Raw genomic sequence first — 24,082 nt, forward strand, 5'->3', positions numbered from 1 at the left:
GTGGTAAACTGGCAGCCTGTGGTTTTAATGGGGGACAAAAGTAAGAAGACCAGGGTACATGCATCGTTCGGATTTTCACGTGATGTTGTTTTTGGTTTTTACTAGATTCGATGAATGAAAAATTTTGAGCACATTTTTAAGGTGTGTGGTTGATCGGGATATTCAAACACTGCGTAGATTCATTTGTCGCATGTTAAACCTTTTAAGGTGTGTGATTGTGCGGGATACTCTTCAGAGTCCTAAAAATTCGTATACGAGGGTGAACTTTTCTTATTATTACTGCATCATTCGTACGGATGACACTAGAAAAAGACGAGTTTAACTGCCGGAAACAACGACGATCGACAGCACCCAAGGGGCAACTTGCAATCGTACCCATGCAGAAACGACCTGCAATTAGTACTTACAAAGAGGAAAAAATTTGCCAATCACCAACGTGCAGGGCCGGCCCTGGCATTTTGCTGCCCCAAAGCTTACCCAAAAAATGTTGCCCCCCAGCAAACTACAGTCAGGAGCATAAGGTGGTGTACAAACTATGTTAGCCTCATTTTTTGTCATATTTAAGCCTATAAATACATATATTAAGTTCCCAAATGTTTCCACAAGCTTGTCAAATATCTCAACAGAACATATATTCAAAAAAACAATAATAATAAAAGTTCATTCGATTCGAATAATAACACAGATTACCATCTATTCGAAAATGACCCTTCTTACATTCCTGGATGCGAAATCAGAAAGTACAATTTTAAAATCAACTTGCATAGCCATGTCATTTTCAATTGCTAACATAGATAATCCTACTAGTCTTTCCTGCGACATAGTTGATCGAAGATACGAGAAAATCAACTTTAGCTTAGAAAAACTTCTTTCCGCGGAGGCGACTGTGACTGGAATCGTAAGCAATATCCTATAAGCAATCCATGCATTAGGGTAACAACCACCCATTCTTAGTAAAAATTGTAAGACATCGATTGGCTTACTACACGAACTAGGTAGTACAATTCGCATGACGATTAGTTTCATACATAATTCCCTGCCATCAATATCACTAGATCCACCATGCTTCAAATAAGCTTCAAATGCAACACATGCACTCATCAATTCATCCTCACTCATATATTTCAACTTTTTCAAGTAATACAAAAACCCAAATATTTCTTCGTACATTTGAAATTGTTCAAATCTGGTTCGGAATGAAGACATAGCACTATCTACTATATATAAGAAGTAATTTTTTCTAAAAAAATCCTCACCTGATGTTGGTTCGGTAGTACGGGTGTTACGAACTTCACGAAATATAGGTTCAGTTCCCATCGCTCTTGAAATCTCCTTAGCTTCATCCATTGCCTTTTGAAACCCATTTACTCTAAAGTCTTTAAAAAACTCAATAAGGCCTTTCATTTGTTGTATAGCAACACCGATGTCCATATCTTTAGATTGCAATGACTTACTCACAGTATTAACAGCAAACAGAAGTCTATACCAGATAGTCAAGCTAAGATAAAATTCAAAATTATGCAAGTCCAAACTTACTAAGTTGTCGGCAGTGCTGACTTCTTGAGAGATAGGGGATGAATCTCGCAATCTCTCTAAAGCATTTAGAATTTTTGGAGCTTGGTATCTTATTGCTTTGACACTTGCGACACGGCTTTCCCACCGTGTATCTGAAAACGGTTTAAGTGTCCATCCCTTCTTTCCAATCTCCTCTTTAAATACATCCCACCGGTTGGTTGAAGCTGAAAAAAGTGTATAAATACGTTGTATGGATCCAAAAAAAGAACTTGCTTTAGGACAAGACTTGGCCATATCTGAAAGTATGAGATTAAGACTATGACAAGCACATGGTGTGTAGAAAGCTCTTGGATTGATCTCGAGTAATCTTTCCTGCACACCTTTATGTTTTCCTTTCATGTTTGCTCAATTTTCATACCCTTGTCCTCTTATATCATCAATGTTTAACCCAAGATTGATTAATGCATCTTCAAGTTCAAAAAATAAACCTTCTCCTGTTTTATCTTCCACTCGCAAAAACCCAAGATAATACTCTTTGATTCTTGTTGTTGAAACATCTACGCATCGGATGATAATTGACATTTGTTCCCTGCGAGAAACATCAGGAGTACAATAAAGAATAACTGAAAAGTATTTGGCTTCGTGGATTTTCTTGACAATAAGCTTTCTCGTTGCATCGGCAAGCATTGAAATCAGTTCGTTTTGAATCTTGTGGCTGAGATAATGAGTACGCATTTCATTCTTTTCAATGCTCTCCAGATGATACTTTAACACGGGATCATATTTTCCAAGTGTCTCTATGAAGCTTAAGAAGTTACCATTGTTTTTTGTATAAACTTTCTCATTATCGCCACGAAATGCTAAACCATTCTTCGCTAGAAACAACACTCCATCCTTCATCCTCTCCAATACTTCTTTATAATGTTTTCTCTCTTTGTTGATCTGTTCTTGTATTCTTTTGTCGATAGTTTTTTCCTTTCTCAATCTTAATTCCAACTCAAGCCAATCATACATACAACGATGATGCACTCCACAGTTTTCATGACTTGCGAGTCTTCCACTTAGGTTATTCCAATCATTAAACCCAGTACTGTACAACTGATAATTACTTTCCCTTTTCATGAACATTTTACAACAAAAACAGAATACCTTGTCCAAAGTTTTCGAATACACTAACCATCTTCTATCTTGTTTCTCAAAATTGCTCAATTTCCGAAAGTAATGATAGCTAGAGAAACAATCGTTCTTGTCATCTCTAGGGAATATGATATTGTCAACTCTTACCGGACCCTTTTCTACCAAAAAATCAACAAGTTTTTTATCAATTGTTTCCCAATTACCTGGATCAAGCATGTCTCTATCTGTTAACTTATCACCACAATTTCCAAATTCATTATTTTCTGCTGTTGTGTTTGCATCATCCTCATTTCTATCTCTATTATCACCATCAGCACCTTTATTCTCATTATTCACCTCATAGACACCATCATTCATACCGTTAGCAGCACTTCCATAATTCTCATTGTCATTAACACCATTATCAGCAACAACAACATTCACATTCCCATTAATCCCCTCATTAACACCATTATTAGCAACACCAACATTCACATTATCCTCCTCAATCCCATTATCAGCAGCCCCATCACTTACATTCCCCTCATTCATGCCATTATCAACAATACCATCGTTCTCATTCCCCTCATTCATACCCTTATCAGCTGTGGCATCATCTTCGTTAGTGGCGTTCCCAACTATTGGTTGATTCCTAATCAAAAACTTATCAAAAGAACCTGCAAGAGATTTAGTAGATGCCAATCTCTTTTTTTGGTTCTTCCTATTTTGACATCCAGATGATTGTTTTCTTTTCAGAGGCATACCTGCCATTGATTCAACAAAGAAAAATGCTCAACAAACAAGAACAACAAACAAAAAAATTCACTAAAAATTGGGGGTTCAATTAGAAAAAATTTGCCCTAAAATATACAATTAAGTAATGTTAACTGAGAATCAAAAGATAACATTTAAAATCAATCATAGAACATACATGATAATCTATTCTTATGATTGAATTGGGGGTTTAAAACTTTTTGCCCTAAAAATGCACTTAAGTTATACTAACTGAAAACCAAAGATTAGATGCAAATCAATTATAATATATAAATGTCAATCTATCTTATGCTTCATGATTGAATTGGGGTTTTGATTCTACTTACCGTGGAGATGGTGGTGTCGCAACAATGGCTCAAGTGGAAGAGCCGAAGAGCCAGAGGAGTAAGGAAGGAAATAAGGAAGAAGACGAGATTTTGATAGAAAAATCGAGAGAAAAAAATCTCTGTAATATATGATATTTATTATATATTGAGCAATAAGCCTTTAGAGTAAGTCCTTATTCATAATATGCCCCCCTACTTCTCTTCCTATACATCCTTTTTACTTTCTGTACTCATGTTCTAAACCTTCATTTTCATTTTTTTTATCACAAACCCCCTAGATAAAATCCTATTTTTGCTGCCCCTTTCGCTGCTGCCCCAAAGTCAACCTTGCCTCAGGGCCGGCCCTGCCAACGTGCATGTCCCCCTCGCCAACACTTAATTTGTGATCATCACTCTAGCTGTTTATGATGATGAGCGAGGACCGATGGCAGAGTCATTATTTTTTAAATTTACCCGGGTGATAAAAAAAGATATCTAGTCGTCATTGATTACGAAGATCTTTTGTTATCCCATATGGAGCATTTTCACTAATTTGGAAAAGTTTTTTTTATTATTATTTTTTATGTTTGTTTGCTCGATGTGGTGAATGGATTAGCTTTCATTGCATATAAGATCTTTGGTGAGCCCATATCAAAGATTTTCACTGCTTTTGGAAAGGGTTTTCCTTTTTCTAGATTATGAAACTAGAATTCAATTGTTTAGTGTTAACAACATTAGTGACCAAAGTTGTTACGAATGCGCTTTCATTGCGTATGAGATCTTTCATGAGCCCATCTTGAAGATTTTCACTACTTCAGGTTTTATTTTTTATTCTATTTTTTTAATATGAACCTGTAGCTCAATTGCTTAGTGCAAAATTTTTAATTTTAGTGGCAACATTTGTGACCGGATTGCTCTTAATAACTAAAGCAACAATTAATTTTAGCAGCCTCAAAAAATCATTCCACAAGGATAACACCATAGAACATAATAAAGGTAGAAAAATATGTGGTGTACTTTCGTGCTTCAAAGATGTATTTTTGACTCGACCTAGTTAAAACACAGCGATCAACGCAACAAAGAGGCAGTTACGGTATGCCTTAAAGCCGCTATAGTTCATAAATACATCGCCTAATTGGATTTACAGGCAACGCCAGAAGACGGAAAAAAAAATGGCAGAAGCTATAGTTGTTCAAAATGAGAAGAAGAAGCTGGAAGGAAAAGTGGTTATCATCACCGGCGGAGCCAGCGGTATTGGAGAGGCAACCGCAAGGCTATTCGCCAATCATAACCCAAGTATGATTGTCATTGCAGATATCCAAGACCAAAAAGGTCACGCGGTAGCAACGTCCATTGGTTCACAAATTTGTTCCTACATCCACTGCGATGTTTCCGATGAACTACAAGTCAAATTTTTTTGATCGAGAAATGAGAATTTTATTGAAAGGAGAAGAAAAAATTACAGCAAGCAGATATAACGGTAAAAACTAAAGAAAAAAGTAAACAATGAAAGTTTTATCTCAGTAGAACATGTTATCCCACGAGAAGATGCAGAAGTCTAGCCTAAATTTAAAATCTCTTTTAAAGGCACAACTCCAAGTCAAAAGGGATGTTTTGACCTCTACACTTACTTGGAAGTGAGAGAGAGATTTTTGCTCAAAAATTCTTCTATTCCGCTCATTCCAAATTGCCCACAAAACTGCAGCTGGAACCAAATCCCACATTTTCTTTGCCGGACCATTTATGCCATTGGCAGACCAACTTTGTGCCAAATGTAGAACTGACGAGGGTGGGTTCCAAGGGAGGTGGTTAGGAAAGATTAATGACCATACTTGTCTAGAGAACTTGCAACTCAGAAGCAAGTGTTGCGACGATTCGCATTCGGACAAGCAAAGTGGGCAACGACTTGCGAGATGGAGACTTCTTCGTTGCAGAGCATCTTGAGTGGAAATCTTATCAAGTGCAGCAGTCCAGAAGAACAAACAGACCTTTGGGGGAACATGAGGGTTCCATATGGTCTTGTGGGGAAAAGGAGAGGTCTGTGCTGTTGATGGGTCGTGAGTGATATCTGTGAGGAACTTGTAGGTAGATTTGGCTGAGAATGTACCTGAGCTTGAGAGAGACCAAGTGCGGGAGTCAGGATGGTTTGTCAAAGTTGGGGGAGTATCACCAATGAGCACCAATAAGGACATAAGTTGGGCAACTTCAGGTTCTTTGAGAGCTCTTTTAAAGTGGAAGGACCAACAACGGTTGTCGCTTGAAATGTGCTCGCGGATTGTACCTTGTTTGAGGCCTGCTAATTTGAAGAGAGCAGGAAACATTTCCTTTAAATTGCCTTCTATGTTCCATTTGTCGAGCCAAAAAGCTATTGTTGCACCGTCGCCGATTGAAAGATGTGAGAGGGATACCACCAATTGAGCCTGAGTTGCGATATGCTTCCATACAGAACAACCATAAGGAGTTGACGGAATTTGAGGAGCCCAGATGGACTGAGGTCCATCATATTTGTTCCAAATGATGTTGTGCCATAGAGTGTTACGTTCATTACCAAATCTCCAACCCCATTTTGAGAGAAGAACTTGATTCATTAATCTTAGATTCTTGATACCTATCCCACCAAGTTTAATTGGTTTCATCATCACCTCCCATTTGACCAAATGCGTTTTTTTGGATCCACCGCTATCCCAAATGAAATTCCGCATAATTTTCTCTAGTGACTTGATGACTGATATGGGAGCTTGGAATACTGAGAAGTAATACACAAGAAGATTGGACAGAACAGACTTTACAAGGGCTACTCTCCCAGCTCTAGTGAGAAAGCCTTTCATCCAATAAGGTAATCTGTGTTCAAAATTCTCCACAGCAGGATCCCAAAGTGATTTTGTTCTGGATTTTGTTCCAAGTGGCATACCTAGGTATGAAAAAGGGATCTTCTCTGTTAAGCAACCAAGTCTTGCAGCCCAGTCTTCAAGTTCTGGAACCATTCCCACTTGGATTAATTTTGTCTTAGATGGATTCACCCTCAGGCCAGACACTGCCTCGATGCATTTGAGAATACTCATGAGGTTATGCAGTTCTTCCCAATCAGGATTGATGAAAAAAACTGAGTCATCTGCATAGTGAAGGTGTGATATAGATGGGGTCCCCTGCTTCACTGTGAATCCAGAGCACAAACCAGACTCCACAGCCTTATCAATAATTTTAGACAGACCTTCCATGACAAGCACAAAGAGTAAAGGAGATAGCGGGTCTCCGACAGGTAAAGAAGTTACCAAAAGGAGATCCATTTAGAAGAATTGAGAAAGTTGGGGAGCCGTAGCAGAATCTAAGCCAACTCAACCATTTCGCTTTGAAGCCCATTTTCCGTAATACATCCTCTAAAAAGGACCAGCTCACTCTGTCGAAGGCTTTCTCTAAATCCACTTTACATATCAGACCGGGAGACTTGTCTTTTAATCTTGAGTCCACAATTTCATTGGCAATTAGAATACCGTCAATGATTTGTATTTCAGAGATGAAACCCGTTTGGCTTGGATCAACTAAACTTGTCATTAGAGGTTGGAGACGTGATGACAAAGCTTTGGAAATGATCTTGTATGCACTTGTGAGAAGGCTTATTGGTCTGTAGTCCTTGACAGTCTCCACATGATGCTTCTTTGGAATTAAGGTAATAAATGTTGAGTTGTGTCTTGTATCCATGAAACTCGTAGTTGAAAATTCTTGAACCATAGCCATGAAGTCACACTTGAGAATAGGCCAACATTTCTGAAAAAATGCTATGGGATATCCATCGGGACCTGGAGCTTTATCATTTGCTAAGCTTTTGAGAGCAGTCAGTATTTCCTCCTCGGTGATCATTGCGTCTAATGCATCAGCTTGATCTTCAGAGATATGTGGTAGATTGATGTCTCCGATATTGGGTCTGTGGGGGAATTCTTCCGAGAATAAATTAGAATAAAATCCAGTGATGTGGTCGACAATGATATCTTTTTCCGTTACGATATTGCCATCGATGAACAATTGCTTGATCCTATTTGACCTTCTCCTATCAGATGCCACCTTGTGGAAGAAAGTAGTGTTGCGATCGCCATCTCTCAACCATTCATTTCGCGCCTTTTGTTTCATGGAAATATCTTTCTGAACCGACATATTTTCGAAGTCTAGTTTAGCCTGAGCACGATTAATGAATTGAGTTGGTGATAGAGAACCCAAATTTGCTTCAATGCCGTCTAGAACATCAATGGTGTGTAGACATACTTGTATCTTGGGATCAAGAAGACCAAACACCTTTTTATTCCACTCTTTTATCTTGTGTTTGAGAGATTGAAGCTTGTTCCAGAATACTGTGCTTGGAGATCCAGTGAAGGTAAAAGACGACCACCATTCAGAGAGGCTTGTCATAAAAGAAGGATGCTCGAACCACATCAATTCAATCCTAAAAGGAGATGGACCCATGATGGATCAGCCAAGTCCAACACTATCGGGATGTGATCGGATGTTGGTCTTGTCTTTGCCAATTGTGTAATGAATGGGAATTTAGTCTCAAAATCTGTTGAGAATAGCCACCTATCGATTCTGGTTAGGACCGGAGATGCTCGACCATTCGACCATGTGTATCTGGATCCAATAAGTGGGGGATCTATCAGAGCATGGGTGGAAATGAATTGAGAGAATTTTCTCATGCTCCGAGTTGTTCTACCGAGATTATTCTTGTCTTCAATTCTTCTAATGACGTTGAAATCACCACCAATCACTCAAGGAATTTCCCAAAGGCCTCTGATATAGTACAGTTCCCTCCAAAAAAGTTTTCTTTCAAAGAGGTTATTAGGACCATACACACCTGTGAGAAGCCAACGAAAGTCAGTGGAAATAAATCTACATTCAACTGATATAGAGTAAGCACCTTCTAATGATAATAGAACTTCAATTATATTGGGATTCCATATTATGATTATGCCACCAGAGGCACCAATGGACGGTTGAAAAGTCCATCCCATCGATCTTGAACCACATATGTCAACAATGTCTGAGTTTGTGCATGTTGGCATTTTTGTTTCTTGCAAAATTACGATGGTTGGCTTATGGAGTTGTAGCAACTGCTTGACTGCCGCTCTTTTGGAGGGGGAGCACAGGCCCCTTACATTCCAGGACATGAATGTACCACTCATTTGAAACTCTTTTGAGCCCTTTTCCTTGCAGACTTGGCGCCTTCCGGAGACGACTGTGGAGGAACACTGATGTCCAATCTTCGAATTTCTCTTTGTAACTTTTTGGGTATCAAAGGCTGGATATTTGCTTGTGTATTAGGGGATACGGGGGAAGAAGAGGGATCAAGGGAATCAGAGATAAAAGGAGGAGATTGAGATGATTCAAGGGGATCTAAACTGGTTGAGGCTTTTGTGTAAACACCTTGAGGGTTCAAACCGGGTATTGAGGCTTGGGATAAGGGGGGGGATTCTGTAGATGGAGAAACTGGATTATTGTGGACGGGGTTAGAGAGAATGTTCGAAATATCTGGTAAGATGTCTTCAATACTTTCCGATGGTAGATTGGGATTGAAAGATGCAATGGGTAGTTCATAGAGAACCTCGTTGTTGGGGTCAATTGAATCAAAACGAGATAAAGCAAAATTTGTATCCGAATGGGTATTTAGAGGTGGGAAGATAAAAGGTGAGTTAAATTTGTCTATGGGACCATCTCTTGCAATAAGAGCATGCAAAATTGACTTTGAGGTGTTAGGTGTGGCATCAAAACCAATACCGATGCTTGACCCGAGAGAGAGGAGGCGCATAACCTCCAGGTTTATCCAATTTGACGATAATTGTACACCATTACCTGGATAGGGAACAAGAGAAATGAGCCATAATGGAGCAGGACAAGGACCAAGAATGCCATCCGAGGATGATGAGCAAACAACACAATTTGGGGCCACTACCCCATAAGTGATGGACATAGCTGATGGTGAAGGGGTGATAGATAGAGTAGTTTGGGTAGATGGAATATTTGTTGCAACAGATTGTTCTTGCACAATATCATAAGTATTATTGAGATGGGTGTGATAAGGTCGGAGGTGTTAAGATGTTGATCGGGGACAAATGGGTGATTATTATTGGTAAGTTGATCAGGTTTCGCAGCCGAAGGAGAACTAATTATCGAAGAAGATGGAGGAGAAATCAAGTTAGAATTATCAGATGGGGTTGGGGGTTCAGAGAGATGGATAGAAATGGGTTGATGGAGTGGACCAGGCCCATTGAAATGTGTTGGGTAGTAAAATGGAGATGAAACTGCATTGATTATGTCCCATGGTGGGGATGTGAACCACGGTGGATTTGGGAGGTCCGAATCATCTAGATCCGAATCATAAACTGTAATTTTAAAAGATCCTTTCACTCTCGTGCTTGAGGAGAGATCAGAACACACATTTAATGCATTGAATTTTGATTGAGACTGAGCATGTGCGCTGGACACTTTCTGCAGAGAGACGTTACTAGTCGGATATGGTGACCAGTCCATTGCATGCTTAGCTCTCTTTTCTTTCCTTGATAATCGAGATTTTCTGTTTGTCTTAGGAACAAAGATACCTTTTTGCAGACTCATTAACGGTGTCTTAAATGCAACCATGTGCTCTGCAGACTTTTTTGATGAGGAAATTGACTTGCTAAGATGAGTCAAAGTTGGCGCTTGGTCCGTTTTTCTTCTTTTATTTACTTTTGGATTTTCTGTTTTGTCCTTCATCACTTGGATTGGATCGACTGTAATCGACGGCCACTTCCAGAACAAATCCCTGGGCACCACGTCTTCAATCTGAACTAAAATTCCGGCAAAGCCCACTGCCGTTTCAAGATTCAGCCATCTAGGAATTGCATTTATTCCTTTCAAGTTTCTGATCTTAACTCTTGCGGCTGAGATTTCTGATAGAGTTAAGGTTGATTTCTCAATTTCCACTAAATCACCACATTTATTAGCAAGAGCAGTAATGATGGTGGAGGACCATAAATGCAATGGTAAACCATGAAAACCTATGTTGAAGAATGATTCTCGGTTATGATTATGGGGAGTTAAAGAGGATGGTTGCCATGGGGATAATGTGAGAAAGTTATTTTCAAGAGCAATAGATGATGATTGTGAGAAGAATGTTTTGATTTGTTGGTCCTCAAAAAGTATAATAGCTCTAAGGTTATCAATAGGCATTATGTCAAATGGCGCAGATGTCTGCACGATCTCCATAATCTCCAAACCAATACCTTTCCAATAAAAAATAGGACTTGCTGCAGTGCAAACCAATCCTTTTTTCCAAACTTCAATCGACTCTAGGTGATCTTCCAGTTTATCTTGAAGCTGCATAAAAGAACCTGGATGTATGAGTGAAGAGCTTGGGTTTTCAATAACTTGAATTTTACTTGAAATTGACACCATATCACATGGCAGTGAGGATGATATTGCTATTGGAGTGGGATGTGATGGGGGATAAGGAGGGGTTTGAGATGGTTTTGATTTGATATGATTTGGGGTACATGTGGTTGTGGGTTTTGGTTGTGGCGGTGGTGGTATGGGTGGGTTTAAAGATTTGGATTGGTGAATTGATGTAGGGTGTAGGAGAGAGTGTAGAGCTGACGCCATTACTGACCATCCAGAACAGTATTCACCTGCAGGAATGAAGAAAGAGCGAAGTGTACCTTTACCATCCAAACGTGAAAGCGTAAGACGTAGGAATGATCCTTTTTCGTTTGAGGCTTTTTGAATTGTTAACCATGCAGGATGATCTGAGAAGTGCCAGTGACCATCACCAGATTCACCATCTTTGATCGCTTCCACTAAAGCAGTTTCCATTTTGGTCGCAAGGTTCATCGTAATGGCCCCATAAGCTTCAGACTTTGGACCCTTCTCTGATAGTATAATCTGGGATGATACATTTCTTTTCAATCCACCGACTATCTTTAGTTTTAAAGTAAACGATTTTCGATCTATTTGAAAAGGAATAGGTGGGGGAGAGGGGATAGGTGAGGAGGAGATTGGTTGGTGGGAGGGGGGAGGCATGTTTGCAGAGATTAGAGGAGGGGATGGGTGGAGGAGGGAGGATTGGTGACGGTAGAGGTGGTGGTGGTGGTGGTGGTGGTGGTGGTGGTGGTGGTGGTGGGTGGGATGGGTTCTAACTAGGGTTTCAATAACTACAAGTCAAATCGATGGTGGATTCCACTGTGAAAAGCTACGGCCGAGTAGATATCATGTTTAGCAACGCTGGTATTGCTAACGGGTGTCAGCAAACAATCCTTGATATAGATTTGGCTGATTATGATCGTCTCATGGACATCAACACCCGTGGGATGCTTGCTTGCGTGAAACATGCTGCGAAGGCCATGGTTGATGGTGGGGTGAAAGGTAGTATAGTTTGTACGGAAAGCACTGCAGCAACATCGGCGCTTGATGGATACTTGGATTACACTATATCTAAGCATGCAGTTTTGGGGTTGATGAGATCGGCTAGTCAACAACTCGGCAAATACGGTATCCGAGTGAATTCTGTATCTCCATCAGCTGTAGGAACTGCGATGCCATGCAAAACCTATGGTACTGATGCAGAGGGCATCGAGAAGATGTTCATGAGTTCCACTGTCCTAGGAGGCGCTGGGTTAGTTTTAAAAGTGAATCATGTGGCTGCAGATGTGTTGTTCTTGGCTTCTGATGATTCTGCCTTCATTACTGGCCATAATTTGATGGTTGATGGTGGCTCTCTTCTTGGATAATCTGTCCATGTCCATCCATCTGTAACTTGTGTTATGGATTTCTGAAGACCTAATAATTTTCTATCTCTATCTTATCTTATCTTTGTGGTGTTGCAGATGTTTGTGGTGCAAGTTTTTTTCTTTATTTCCAGTATTTATGCATAAAAGCGCACAATCATGTCTTCCACAAAGGCAACAAATAAAATCCACGCCGGAGACATTATTACAAGTTGGTTTAAAACTAAACCAAACTTAACCTAACATACATATAAACCGCACGCTACGCATACAACGGATATGAAATGCACTGTAGTAAATTTGTAATTTACTTAAAGAGCATTAACCTCTCAGCGTCATTCTGGAAAGGCTTCAATGATGGAAGGGAATGTGGAAATTTGAATTATATTATAGCGAGTGAAACCTGTGCTGTTCAATAAAATCTTCCATTCTGCTTCAGTTCTTTCTTTTCCACCGGTATCCACCATCATAAGTAGATCAAATGCTAATCCTGTTTTATCAAATAAGTCATTTCCGTCTGGTTGCAGCACACAATCAACAATATTAACTTTCCCATTCTTTGTCTTGGATATTGCCTTATAACAGTTTCTCAAGATCTTTAAGCAGTTTTCGTCGCTCCAGTCATGCAGTGGGGCAACATGCATACACCAGTTCACATATGTTGTTAAATGAAAGTATTTACAATTTGTTTTTTTAAGACAATGTTTTACATTGTACACCATTTTACATAAAAAAAATATACATACATTATCTAAAATAAATGAAAAGGCGACTACCTCATCCTCCTGTGGTGCAAATTAAGCGCAAAACGAGTAGCTAGAGCTGCTGATTCCAAAAATAAATAAATAATACCTTGAGTATGACAGCATCAGCTTCAGGAATATCAAGAAACATATCACCCGTAACATGGGTGACTCCTGGGTGTTCAGGTGCAGTAGCTAACACATGAGGCAGATCAAAGTTGATACCTTGTATGTGTGGATTAGCCTCAACGATCTCAGCTATCATCGCCCCCGTGCCCCCACCAACATCAACAAGCGACCTTATACTACTGAATCCATCTTTATATTTGAGCAGCATCAAGTTGACTACTATCTTGGCCGTGGATTACATTCCATCATTAAAAAGTTTATTAACTTGTGGATTAGCTAAAGCCAAATCCCAAATACTATCACATCCATGAGCTTTCTCGAAAGCAAGACCACTCTCCTTGACACAATTTCCCAAATATTGCCATGGTTTCAAAAACTCGGGATGAAGTTGAAGTAAAATCATTGGTGACATGTTAAATTTAGGATCTCTTAGTAACCATTTTGATGTTGGGGTCAAATCGTATAAAACTTCATTGCTTTTTTGATGAAACAGTGAAGTAAAAATCCGAGAATGGGTCATTTGTTCAAATATTTTTAAAATACGGTTCAAATGGACGAGTAAAAATTAGTATGGGTGAAATGGACACCAAAAAATAGCAAGGATGAGATTGGATGCATCCTGACTTAAAACTTAAAAAATAGCAAGGATGAAACTGGATGCATCCTGATGTAAATTAAAAATAAAAAAAATATTTGAAAATTGGTAGGATGAAACCGTTTACATCCTTGCTATTTTTACATTTTTGTCCATTTAAACAGTATCAAAATCTAAATGTCCTTTTCACCCAGAAAATGTTGATTTTGGTCTTTTTAACCAATTTTATGTAAAAATTATTATGAGTGAAATGGACACTAAAAAAATGGTAAGGATGAAACTGGATTCATCTTGACTTAAACTTAAAAAATAACAAGGATGAAACTGGATGCATCCTGATGTAACTTAAAAATAACAAAAAGTATTTGAAAATGGGTAGGATGAAACTGTTTATATCCTGGCTATTTTTACATTTTTGTCCATTTAAACAGTATCAAAATCTAAATGTCCTTTTCACCCAGGAATTGTTGATTTTGGTCTTTTTAACCAATTTTGTGTTCCAGCAAATCCTCCATATGGAGTCCCACCCCTACCCCGTAAGATTTGCTCGGAAACTTAACAAGGGATTTATGGACCCACTTTTTTAAAACTTTAAATCCCATATATATGCAATTTTAAGATTTGAGGGTAATGCCAAATGATACAAAGACTTCAAAACAAGAAAACTCTATAAATCCTAGGAATTTTAATTAAGTTACCAAACGCACAAGGGATTTACATGAATCCTAGAATTTGTAATCCCATGGAATTATAAATTCCTGGAAACAGTGAATTCTGCAAACAGACCCACCATTAAGAATTTTCACTAAATCCCAGAGGGGATGCGGTGATTCCTTCGGTGAATGTGGTGTAACGATCTTGAATACGGTGTAACGATCCTGAATACGATTTAACGATCTTGAATACGATGTAACGGTATGTAAGCGACGACAAAACTACCGACAAATAGCACCACCGTCAAAACAACTATAATGAAGGCAAAATTTAAAATTATGTATAGAAAGATAAATAGGTAATTCCATTAAGATATTTAACTGTGACTAACTACTTAACTATCTATCGGACATAATTATGACCATTTTAATAATAGTCTATATCAGTAGGGTGGTTTTGTGAATCGGGTACTAATAGTATGACCATTTTTTAAATTTTCCAAATATTAATGCTAGTACATGATGCTCTACTTCAAGATAAACATCAAGGCATGGGTCTGCTATGAAGTATGCTACATGGAAGAGATTTATTTACTAAAAATTATGTGGTAATAAAAATTCTATATTTCCTAATTCTCAAAAAGAAACTAACCTCGATACATTACATAAAAAACCGACTTAGGAAATCGGAAACCTCACATAGATTATTCAAGATCACGCTGCATTCATACATGTTGTAGTATCTCCACCAATTCTTTCCTAACAAATATATCCATACAAGTCTAAAAACAGTTTCAGAAGACCTTCTCTCGCATAGGAGAGGACCAAACAATTAGGGAAAAACTGATTTTTGCAAACAAGGAAATGAATGGATAGAATCCAAACCAATGTTCATCAGAACATCTATATTACATGAACTTGAGTTTTTTAAGTTTAAAGTGCCTAATTTAATCAAGGTAACAATGACCTAACTAGTAGTAATAGTAGCCAAAAAATAACCAAATGGTCTCACATAGTATCCAAAGTGTCTCAAGTAATAGTGGTAATCTGGATCGTTCATTACGTGTTTGTATAGGAACGAATCGGGCTGACTCGGCATTGGAGATGCGGTAACAATTGTAGATGAACTTGATGATGACTATCTTTTCCTTAATAAACAATTACAATACGAAGAAAATCATAATACAGTGAGCCTAAAACAAAAGCAAAAACATAGACGACAGCAGTTACAAGCTAATTTGTTCGGATTTACCGTAGTTGATGACGTTTCTTCGACTTTGTTGGAGGTCAGCAGTGGAAAAGATTGAATACCTTGATATTTCTTCGACTTTGTTGGAGGTCGCCAGTGGAAAATATTTCCTAATTCTCGTAATTGTGTTGTTGGACATAGCTTTTCGACTAGAATTTTGAAGTTCAGAAATTTGGTAATCGGAAAATTAAATGTTTCTATTTAGGATGGATCTACGGCTTTACCATTCGATTTTTGTCTGATAGAACTATATTGTGCAAGTATGGTGTAAATTTGTGTTTGTTATTAATTATGTGGGAAAGAATCAATGAACGAGAGAACTCTACAATAAAACTTTCTTAAAATAATAATCTCTCTAAAATAATAAAAAAATTTGGTCCCAATTAGGCTTGCACAGGTTAAATTTCTTCTCGCTAAAATAATAATCTCTCTAAAATAATAATATTTCTCAGTCCCAAAACTATTATTTTAAAGAAGTTTTACTGTATTTTTTAATACTCTCACTTGAACTGTCCATATTAGATTTTGGTGGGGACAAAACTAATGAGAATCCAATATCGTGTTTCAGTTATCATCTAGTTAGATTAGTGTTGGCTAAATTTTCTTACGAGGTTGGAATTTCCAATTATTATTGTTTTGTTCTGTGTAAGAACTTTGTTGGTGCCCTTGGGCCTCTTCTTATATTATCTTTTTCAGTTTGTAATAAAATTTATTTTGTTAAGAATTTTTTTTTTAGCTAATAATTAGATATCATTAATTCACTGCTTAGCTCTTGGATTAGCTATCATTTTTACTCTTTTCTGAAGCATAATTATGGTTTATACATAAGTTTAACTAACAGTAGATGTAATTTGGAAGTCTTATATTTATAATTATGTGGCAAATATAAGATCTTAGAGCATCTCCAATCGTAGGTCGGAAAATATTCTGCCCGCTGGTTATTTTTGGACCTCTATTTACGAAGGTTTCATACGTGGTATAAGTAAGATCTTTTATCTTAAAACTTATCTCCAATAGGTAAACTTTCACCCTATAAGTTCTAGGTGTAGATAAACAGAAATCATATTTTCAGTATGATTTTGTATTACATATAAATTTTATTAAATAAAATCGATGGCATAGAAATAGTTAGAGGTCACCGAAAGTCTCTCCACTATTGGATATTGAATCATTCAAATTACCCTATATGGTGTAAAAGATAAAAATATTTAGACGATGTTATTACGCATTTTTTCTTGCGTTTTGTGGCATTTTGGATTTTGGTTCACATACTCATTTTCTTAAATTAACGATAATTGTAATCAATTTTTTTATTAATAATTATTCAAAATTAATTGATTTTTTAGTTTTCTTTCTAATAAATTGTAATGTGGGTACTTCAAACTAATGACTCTAGTAGATGATGCTATTTCTAATTAAAGTATTGTGCAACATGTGGGGATATTAGTGAATAATCTACTCTTACCACGTACTCCCTCCGTTCCTAAATAATAAGTTGGTTTCTAAAAATAGATGTTTCAAAAAAATAGATTGGTTTTCTAATTAGAAAAGTCAAAATGTTACTTTAGTTTTCTGGGACCACTTTTCTCTTAACTTGTTTTGATGAGAAGTGTCATGTGGACCATTTCACTTTATTTTCTTTTCCTGACAAGTGTTATGGAGACCATTTCACTTCACTTCTTTTATTGACAAGTGTCATGAGGACCACTTTCAATGATTAGTTCTCTTAATTTCTTTAATTTTCTCTAAAAACAAAACCAACCTATTAATTAGGACCGGAGGGAGTACAATAGCCGGCTCCCAAAAGCTTGAAAGAGTAATATGCCTTCTCCTTAATACAACCAAATTAACCATCATCGAGATTACAAACAAATAAAATACCTTGAACAAAGATCGAAATTGAATCAAGAACTCAGCTAGATTAAGAAAGAAATGAAAGTTCTTAGAGCGTCCACAGTGGGCGACTAAACCCAAATATTTGGTCTTTTGAACAGACATAGTGGAACGTACTATCGATCAAATTTTGATCGACGACTAAAACCCAGAGTATATTTGGTCCGGGACCAAGACTAAACCCAAATATAGTCGACCGTTGGTATAGTCCACGCCCCACCACCAGGCGGACGTATAGTCCACGTCGCACACCAGGCGGACGTATAGTGCACGCCTGATTTTTTTTTCTTTTTTTTCTTTTGTGTGGGGCGTGGTTTATACCTCCGCCCCACTACTTAACTAATTGAAATTGTATGGGGCGGGATTAATATCTTCGCCCCACCTTTTTTTTTTTTTGAATATCCCTACACCGGGCAAACATAAAGTCCCCGTCCCACACCAGACGTTGGTATAGTCCACGCCCCACACCAGGCGAACGTATAGTGTACGCTTGACCAAATTTAGTTTTTCCACCGTAGCGTCAAACACCAAACTAAACCCAAAATTTGGTCTTTTTTTTTCTTTTTAGTTTTTGGTTATACTCGCACCACTGCAGTTGCTCTTAGCTTCAGAAAAAAGCAAAAAAAAAATCAGGCTTGATAATGACCATAAAAGTACAAGAAGAAACATAAAAAGAAAATGTAAACAACTGAAGACATCAGAATTTCAATCAAGGGAGAATTTGGAAAAATACCAACTCTTCAAGAACCAAAGGCGTTCACTAATTGAAACCCAAGTCGATAGGTTTCGATATGGCTCCACGGTGTATCAACAACCCGCACTGTGATCATCTAGCTATATGATAATGATCATGGTACACACCACTTGTGGTATAGTCATCATTTTAATTTTTTCCGGGAAAGATATATAATCTCCACTCTTCATAAGAAAAATAAAAATAGTTGATATAGTCGTCATTGTCATTGATATGGAGATCTTTTGTGAACCTATATCGAGTTCACCACTACTTTGGAAAACTATGCTTTTGTTCAATGGGATTTATGAATATGAGATCTTTCGTGAGCACATATCGAAGATATTCACTACTTTAAAAAAAAGGTTTCTCCTTTTTCTTTATTATTATGAACCTATACTATGATTGTTTAGTGCAAAATTGTTTATTATAGTGTCGACATTTTGAGTTAGGAATGTAAAACCCGCTAAAAATTGTGTGCGCGCTTAATTAGATGAACTAACAATAGGGAGTTATTTACCGTCCTAGCAATATCTCTGGCCTGATCCATATCCTTCACCGGAATGAAAACAGAGAAAATAAATATGCCCCATCCTCTATATATATGGACGCACTTCTTTTTTAATTCTTCAAATCAAACATAAACTAATATACAGAGACGAAAATGGGTAGTTCGGTAGAAAGACTGGAAGGGCAAGCTGAAATATGGGAGCACATGTTTGCATTTGTAGATTCAATGGCATTGAAATGTGCAGTTGAACTTGGTATCCCTGATATTATAAACTCTCATGGTCGTCCGGTCACAATGTCTGAGATCATCGACAGTTTAAAAACAAACACATCATCATCTCTAAACGCCGATTATCTTACAAGTGTAATGAGATTATTGGTTCATAAGGGATTATTTACTTCTCAAGTTCACCAAGAAAACAATCAACTTGTCTATGATTTAACTCGGTCGTACAATTTAGTATCTCCTTCCCAAATTAGTTGAGCTAATAGTACAATTTAGAAATGATTTATCTCTCAAACTATACTACGGATACCCATAAATTTTATATAATTGAAAAACATTTTAAAACATCTATGTAATAAATATAAACATGACTATCAATTGATATAAAGTCAATTACTAATGGGACAAAATTTAAAAATGATTAGCTCATTTATTTTGGGGCAGAGAGTGTACTAAAATCGATAGTTGCTTTTATCAGCTAAAATAAAACGATTTTAAAAGGTAACATTTCCTTTTCGAATGACAAGAGTTGAGACGATGTGAATATCTGATAACTTTGTAAATTATGTATGGTGTAGTGGATAATGCACGACTGGGGCGACAAAGATTGCATAAAGATTTTAAGAAATTGTCATAAAGCAATACCAAAAAAGAAGAATGGAAAAGTTATAATTGTTGATTGTGTAGTGCGACCAGATGGAGATGGCATATTTGATAAGACAGAATTAGCATTTGATCTGCTAATGATGGCGCATACTTCTGGTGGCAAAGAAAGAATCGAAGACGAATGGAAAATGTTACTGAACAACGCAGGTTTCCCTCAATACAATATAATTCAAATTCCAGCATTTCCTTCCATCATCGAGGCCTTCCCGGAATGAAGGGCTAGTAATACTCTTTTTGGCCCTTTACATTGCTATTTCTGGTGCCTTTCATGAACTTTAACAGTAAGTCACTTTTTAATTTGTGTAACATGTCATGTGTTAATTTCATTGGTTGCCTGTGTTCAAGAGAAGTTTGATTTAGCGTGGTCTTCAACATATATATTGTGTTAAGGATCGAGCAACAGAGAGGAGAGCATAAACGCGGAAGCATTGAAAGACTACATTGATAATAATTCTTGGTGTATTAATTCTCATGGCTTAATAGCCTATTTATATTGTTCACAAACTTAACGACCACTCAAGATACTTTCATAACTAAGATCAAACTCTAAACATAGAACACTTTCCTAATATAACTCTCACAACTTAATGTGCATATCTCCTAAATATAGACTCTCATATATTATTTCCTAATACCCTCCCTCAAGATGGAGAATGTAGATCACGAATGCCCATCTTGGACAAAAGAAATTTATCTTCGGTTTTCTTCTTTCTTCTTCTTTTTTTCCACGCTTTTGCGAAAAAAAATCTTCAGACCGTAGTTTAAGGACGTTTCGGTCCCCTTCATAGTTTAAGGACATTACGGTCCCATTTTCGGAAGTTTAAGGACATTACGGTCCCATTTTTGTAGTTTTAGGACGTTTCGGTCCTCTTCGTAGTTTAAGGACGTTTCGGTCCCAATGCAATTTTAAGGACATTGCGGTCCCATCTTCGTAGTTTAAGGACGTTTCGGTCCTCTTCGTAGTTTTAGAACATTTCGGTTCCATCTTCGTAGTTTAAGGACATTGCGGTCCCATATTCGTAGTTTTAGAACATTTCGGTTCCCTTCGTAGAATACTTCTTGTACTCTTGGTTTCTTCGATAGAATACTTTTTGTACTCTCTCGACAACTCATAGGATTTTAACCTACTATTGTTGTTCTTTTTCTCATCACCTCTTGGTGATTGTTCTTTTTCTCATCACCTCTTGGTGATTGTTTTTTTTTTCACAACATGAATGTTGTTTCTTCTTCTCTTGTTCCAGTCACGCTATTGTTGCGAAACCTTCACACTTCTTTGTTTTTCAACATTTTCTCACAATATTTCTCTTGTTACGCTTCTGCCACAAGCAATAACTAACACAAAGTCTTCCACACTTTGTAAGACTTCCAAGTTTCTGCCACAAACTCTTCAATCACCACTCACCTTAAGCTTCTTCAAACTCTTTAACTACTTTCTGCAACTCCTCTGACAGAACTGTCACACTTGCTTCTGTTACGCTTCTGTAACGATTCTTCTTAACTGTGACATCCTTTAGTCACACTACTTGTTCATCTGTAACAATTCTCCTTTGTAACACCCAAACTGTTACTGACTTTCAAGAACATTTTTTTTTTTTTTTTTTTAAATCATGAAACCCTAACTCACCTGTTCCACACAAGCACACCTTAGTCTCCACTCTCCATACGAAACTTCTCTGCATTACATTAATGGCAGCAGCAGTAAAACCAATGCCATTAACTCGCTGTAACTAGCTCCATTCTTCACCACTTCTTTGTTTAATCCAAACTCGCCATTGTTAGCAGCAACGGTAGAAACCAACTCAATTCCAAAGTTCAATTACAATTAGAAGTACTCCAGCACACACTCAAGTAGTCCGTAACACCACATCTCTTACTGTTTTCTCGGACAAGAAACAACACAAATCTACTTCATCTTCGAACTCAAATGATAATGGAAGCAACCTCCATCATGAGCTCCAGACTCTCTGCATCTTCATCGTCGTTCTTTCCACAATTATCATAACTCGACTGCAGCACCTCAACGTTATTCCCTGTTTTCCATCACCAATGACCACCACCTTTCTCCAATAACAGCTGCTCTTCCATCAAGTTTTCATCACCAGCTCGAACTCTTTCTCTGTATTCACCATCACGATAACCACCATCAGCAAGCTCATGGCGTACTCAAGTAATCCATAGCATATCTAAGCACCTATCATCTTTTCTTCTTCAGCAACATCAACGAGAATCACCAACAACTCAAGACAATTCGAATCCCAGCTCGAGTTCTAATCTCCTGGTTCTTAACAAATTCTCGATTGCTTCTTAATGCTCAATTCTTTCTTTCCTTCTCCGTAGCACGACAAATACTAGAAAACCAACACAAAGCTCAACTCGCATTGGACCATTGTTTTCTCGACCAAACTCAGTCTTCGTTTTCACCAACAAACTCCGTCAATTTTTTCACGGATCTGCTCAAACTCCAAATAAGTCGCACCCAATATTTCTTTCTTACTCGCAATCTATTACCCAATCGTAATATGGAAGCAGCAGTAACTTTCCTTGTTTTTATAAATCTCGGCAACTCGGTGGCTCACAACTATCTGCAAAGATGCCATAGACCATTGGCAAAAAACTCTGTTAGCTGTTTTCACGGCCATGACCTCTTCCCATTTCACGTCTTCCATCTTTCTCTTTTAGGTCGTCTGGAAGCCCAACCTTTGTAATCACACACAACTTGGCAGTATCCACTTTCTTGTTAACACACCTTTGTCACGACTTGACTTGTACCCTAGCTAGGTTTATCCCGTAGTGAACAAAGATACATCACCTCTTTTTTTTTTTTTTTTTTCTTTTTTTTTTATAAACCCTAAAACGAAAACTCTCTAACTCTATCTTCCTCTCCTCCCTATTCCTCTCACCTCGCTCTGATACCATGTTAAGGATCGATCAAGAGAGAGGAGAGCATAAACGCGGAAGCGTAAAAGACTACATTGATAATAATTCTTGGTGTATTAATTCTCATGGCTTAATAGCCTATTTATATTGTTCACAAACTTGACGACCACTCAAGATACTTTCCTAACTAAGATCAAACTCTAAACATAGAACACTTTCCTAATATAACTCTCACAACTTAATGTGCATATCTCCTAAATATAGACTCTCATATATTATTTCCTAATATATTGTAATTTATATTTTCATATTCTAATGTGTAATGTTCCATGGGTAAAATAAAAGAAGGAAAGTATGATTTTATGATTGATCTTGGGGTGAGCGATAAAACATGCTACCAACTAGTGACGGAAGCAGCTAGCTAGCTAGCTTTTCTTTTTTTTTTTTCTTTTTTTTTTCCTACAGCTAGCTAGCTAGCAATTAGTGACGGAAAAAGGAATGAAAGTCTAGGTGGGATAAAAATGAAATTTTAGTAATGTATAATGCTCTGTGGATAAAATAAGAAGGAAAGTATAATTTTGTGATGATGTTGAGGTGAGTGACAACATATGCTAACAACGGGAGACGGATCATGATTGAAAGTCTAGACAGAATAAAAATACAACTTGTAATCGCTATTTATTCCGCAAAGAAAAATACCCTTAAAGAAACTGAATTTGGGGTAGGTTTTATAAGAATCAGGGTGGCTTGAGCACCCCAAGCCACCCCTAGTTTCATCCCGACAACTATTAATCCCTAACTCCAATTACTTTGTTTACCTTCCCTATTTGATAAGAGGCGGAATATTAATGATAATGGTAATAGATAATTTGAGTTGAACATCAAGTGGTTTGATGGTTCTAATGCTCCCACCCACATGCAAGGTTGGGGTTGAACCATGTAATAAAACTAAAAATTCCTAACTGAAGGACGAAGTAGTCTATGTACCAATATTCTATGTGATAAAGAAAAATAATAAAAGATATCATAAACAATTACCCTCTTTCATCCTTCTTTTTTTTGCATAAAAGAGGCGTACCTAAAGCCGATTTGGGAAAATCGGAATCGTTACAGAGTTTTTTCAAGTTCATCTTACATTCATCAAGTTTCGTATATCTCCCCCAGTTCTTGACCATCAAACCTAATCTTACAGACCAATTAACTATTTCAATAATCCAAGAGGAAAATACCACATCAAGGGACCAAATCGGTTTTGTTTGGAACCAAATTAAAGCAATTTGCAGCACTGAGATAGCAATGATGGGATCTTATGTAGATCCAACCAGGTTTTTTTAAAGACATGTAATCTAGAGGACAA

The 24,082-nt window shown here is 37.4% G+C and overlaps 3 protein-coding genes and 1 pseudogene across 3 annotated transcripts; 2 read left to right on the top strand and 2 right to left on the bottom strand.

Moving 5' to 3' along the window:
* Nucleotides 1-693: 693 nt before the first annotated feature.
* LOC113312127 lies at nucleotides 694-1,914 on the bottom strand. Its single transcript, XM_026560885.1, has one exon. It carries the CDS (start codon nucleotides 1,912-1,914, stop codon nucleotides 694-696), a length of 1,221 nt encoding a protein of 406 aa, XP_026416670.1.
* Nucleotides 1,915-4,667: 2,753 nt separating this feature from the next.
* LOC113310176 ((-)-isopiperitenol/(-)-carveol dehydrogenase, mitochondrial-like) lies at nucleotides 4,668-12,549 on the top strand. The gene is made up of 2 exons (XM_026558755.1): nucleotides 4,668-5,123; nucleotides 11,892-12,549. Exons 1-2 carry the CDS (start codon nucleotides 4,883-4,885, stop codon nucleotides 12,452-12,454), a joined length of 804 nt encoding a protein of 267 aa, XP_026414540.1. The 5' UTR covers nucleotides 4,668-4,882; the 3' UTR covers nucleotides 12,455-12,549.
* Nucleotides 12,550-12,647: 98 nt separating this feature from the next.
* Nucleotides 12,648-13,870, bottom strand: LOC113310177 (annotated as a pseudogene).
* A 5,240-nt stretch (nucleotides 13,871-19,110) lies between these two features.
* On the top strand, nucleotides 19,111-20,063 carry LOC113312129 ((R,S)-reticuline 7-O-methyltransferase-like). Its single transcript, XM_026560887.1, has 2 exons — nucleotides 19,111-19,320; nucleotides 19,761-20,063. Exons 1-2 carry the CDS (start codon nucleotides 19,111-19,113, stop codon nucleotides 20,061-20,063), a joined length of 513 nt encoding a protein of 170 aa, XP_026416672.1.
* The last annotated feature ends 4,019 nt before the right edge of the window (nucleotides 20,064-24,082 follow it).

The sequence above is a fragment of the Papaver somniferum genome, chromosome 9 (genome assembly GCF_003573695.1).
Source record: "Papaver somniferum cultivar HN1 chromosome 9, ASM357369v1, whole genome shotgun sequence".
NCBI classification, from domain to species: Eukaryota; Viridiplantae; Streptophyta; class Magnoliopsida; order Ranunculales; family Papaveraceae; genus Papaver; species Papaver somniferum.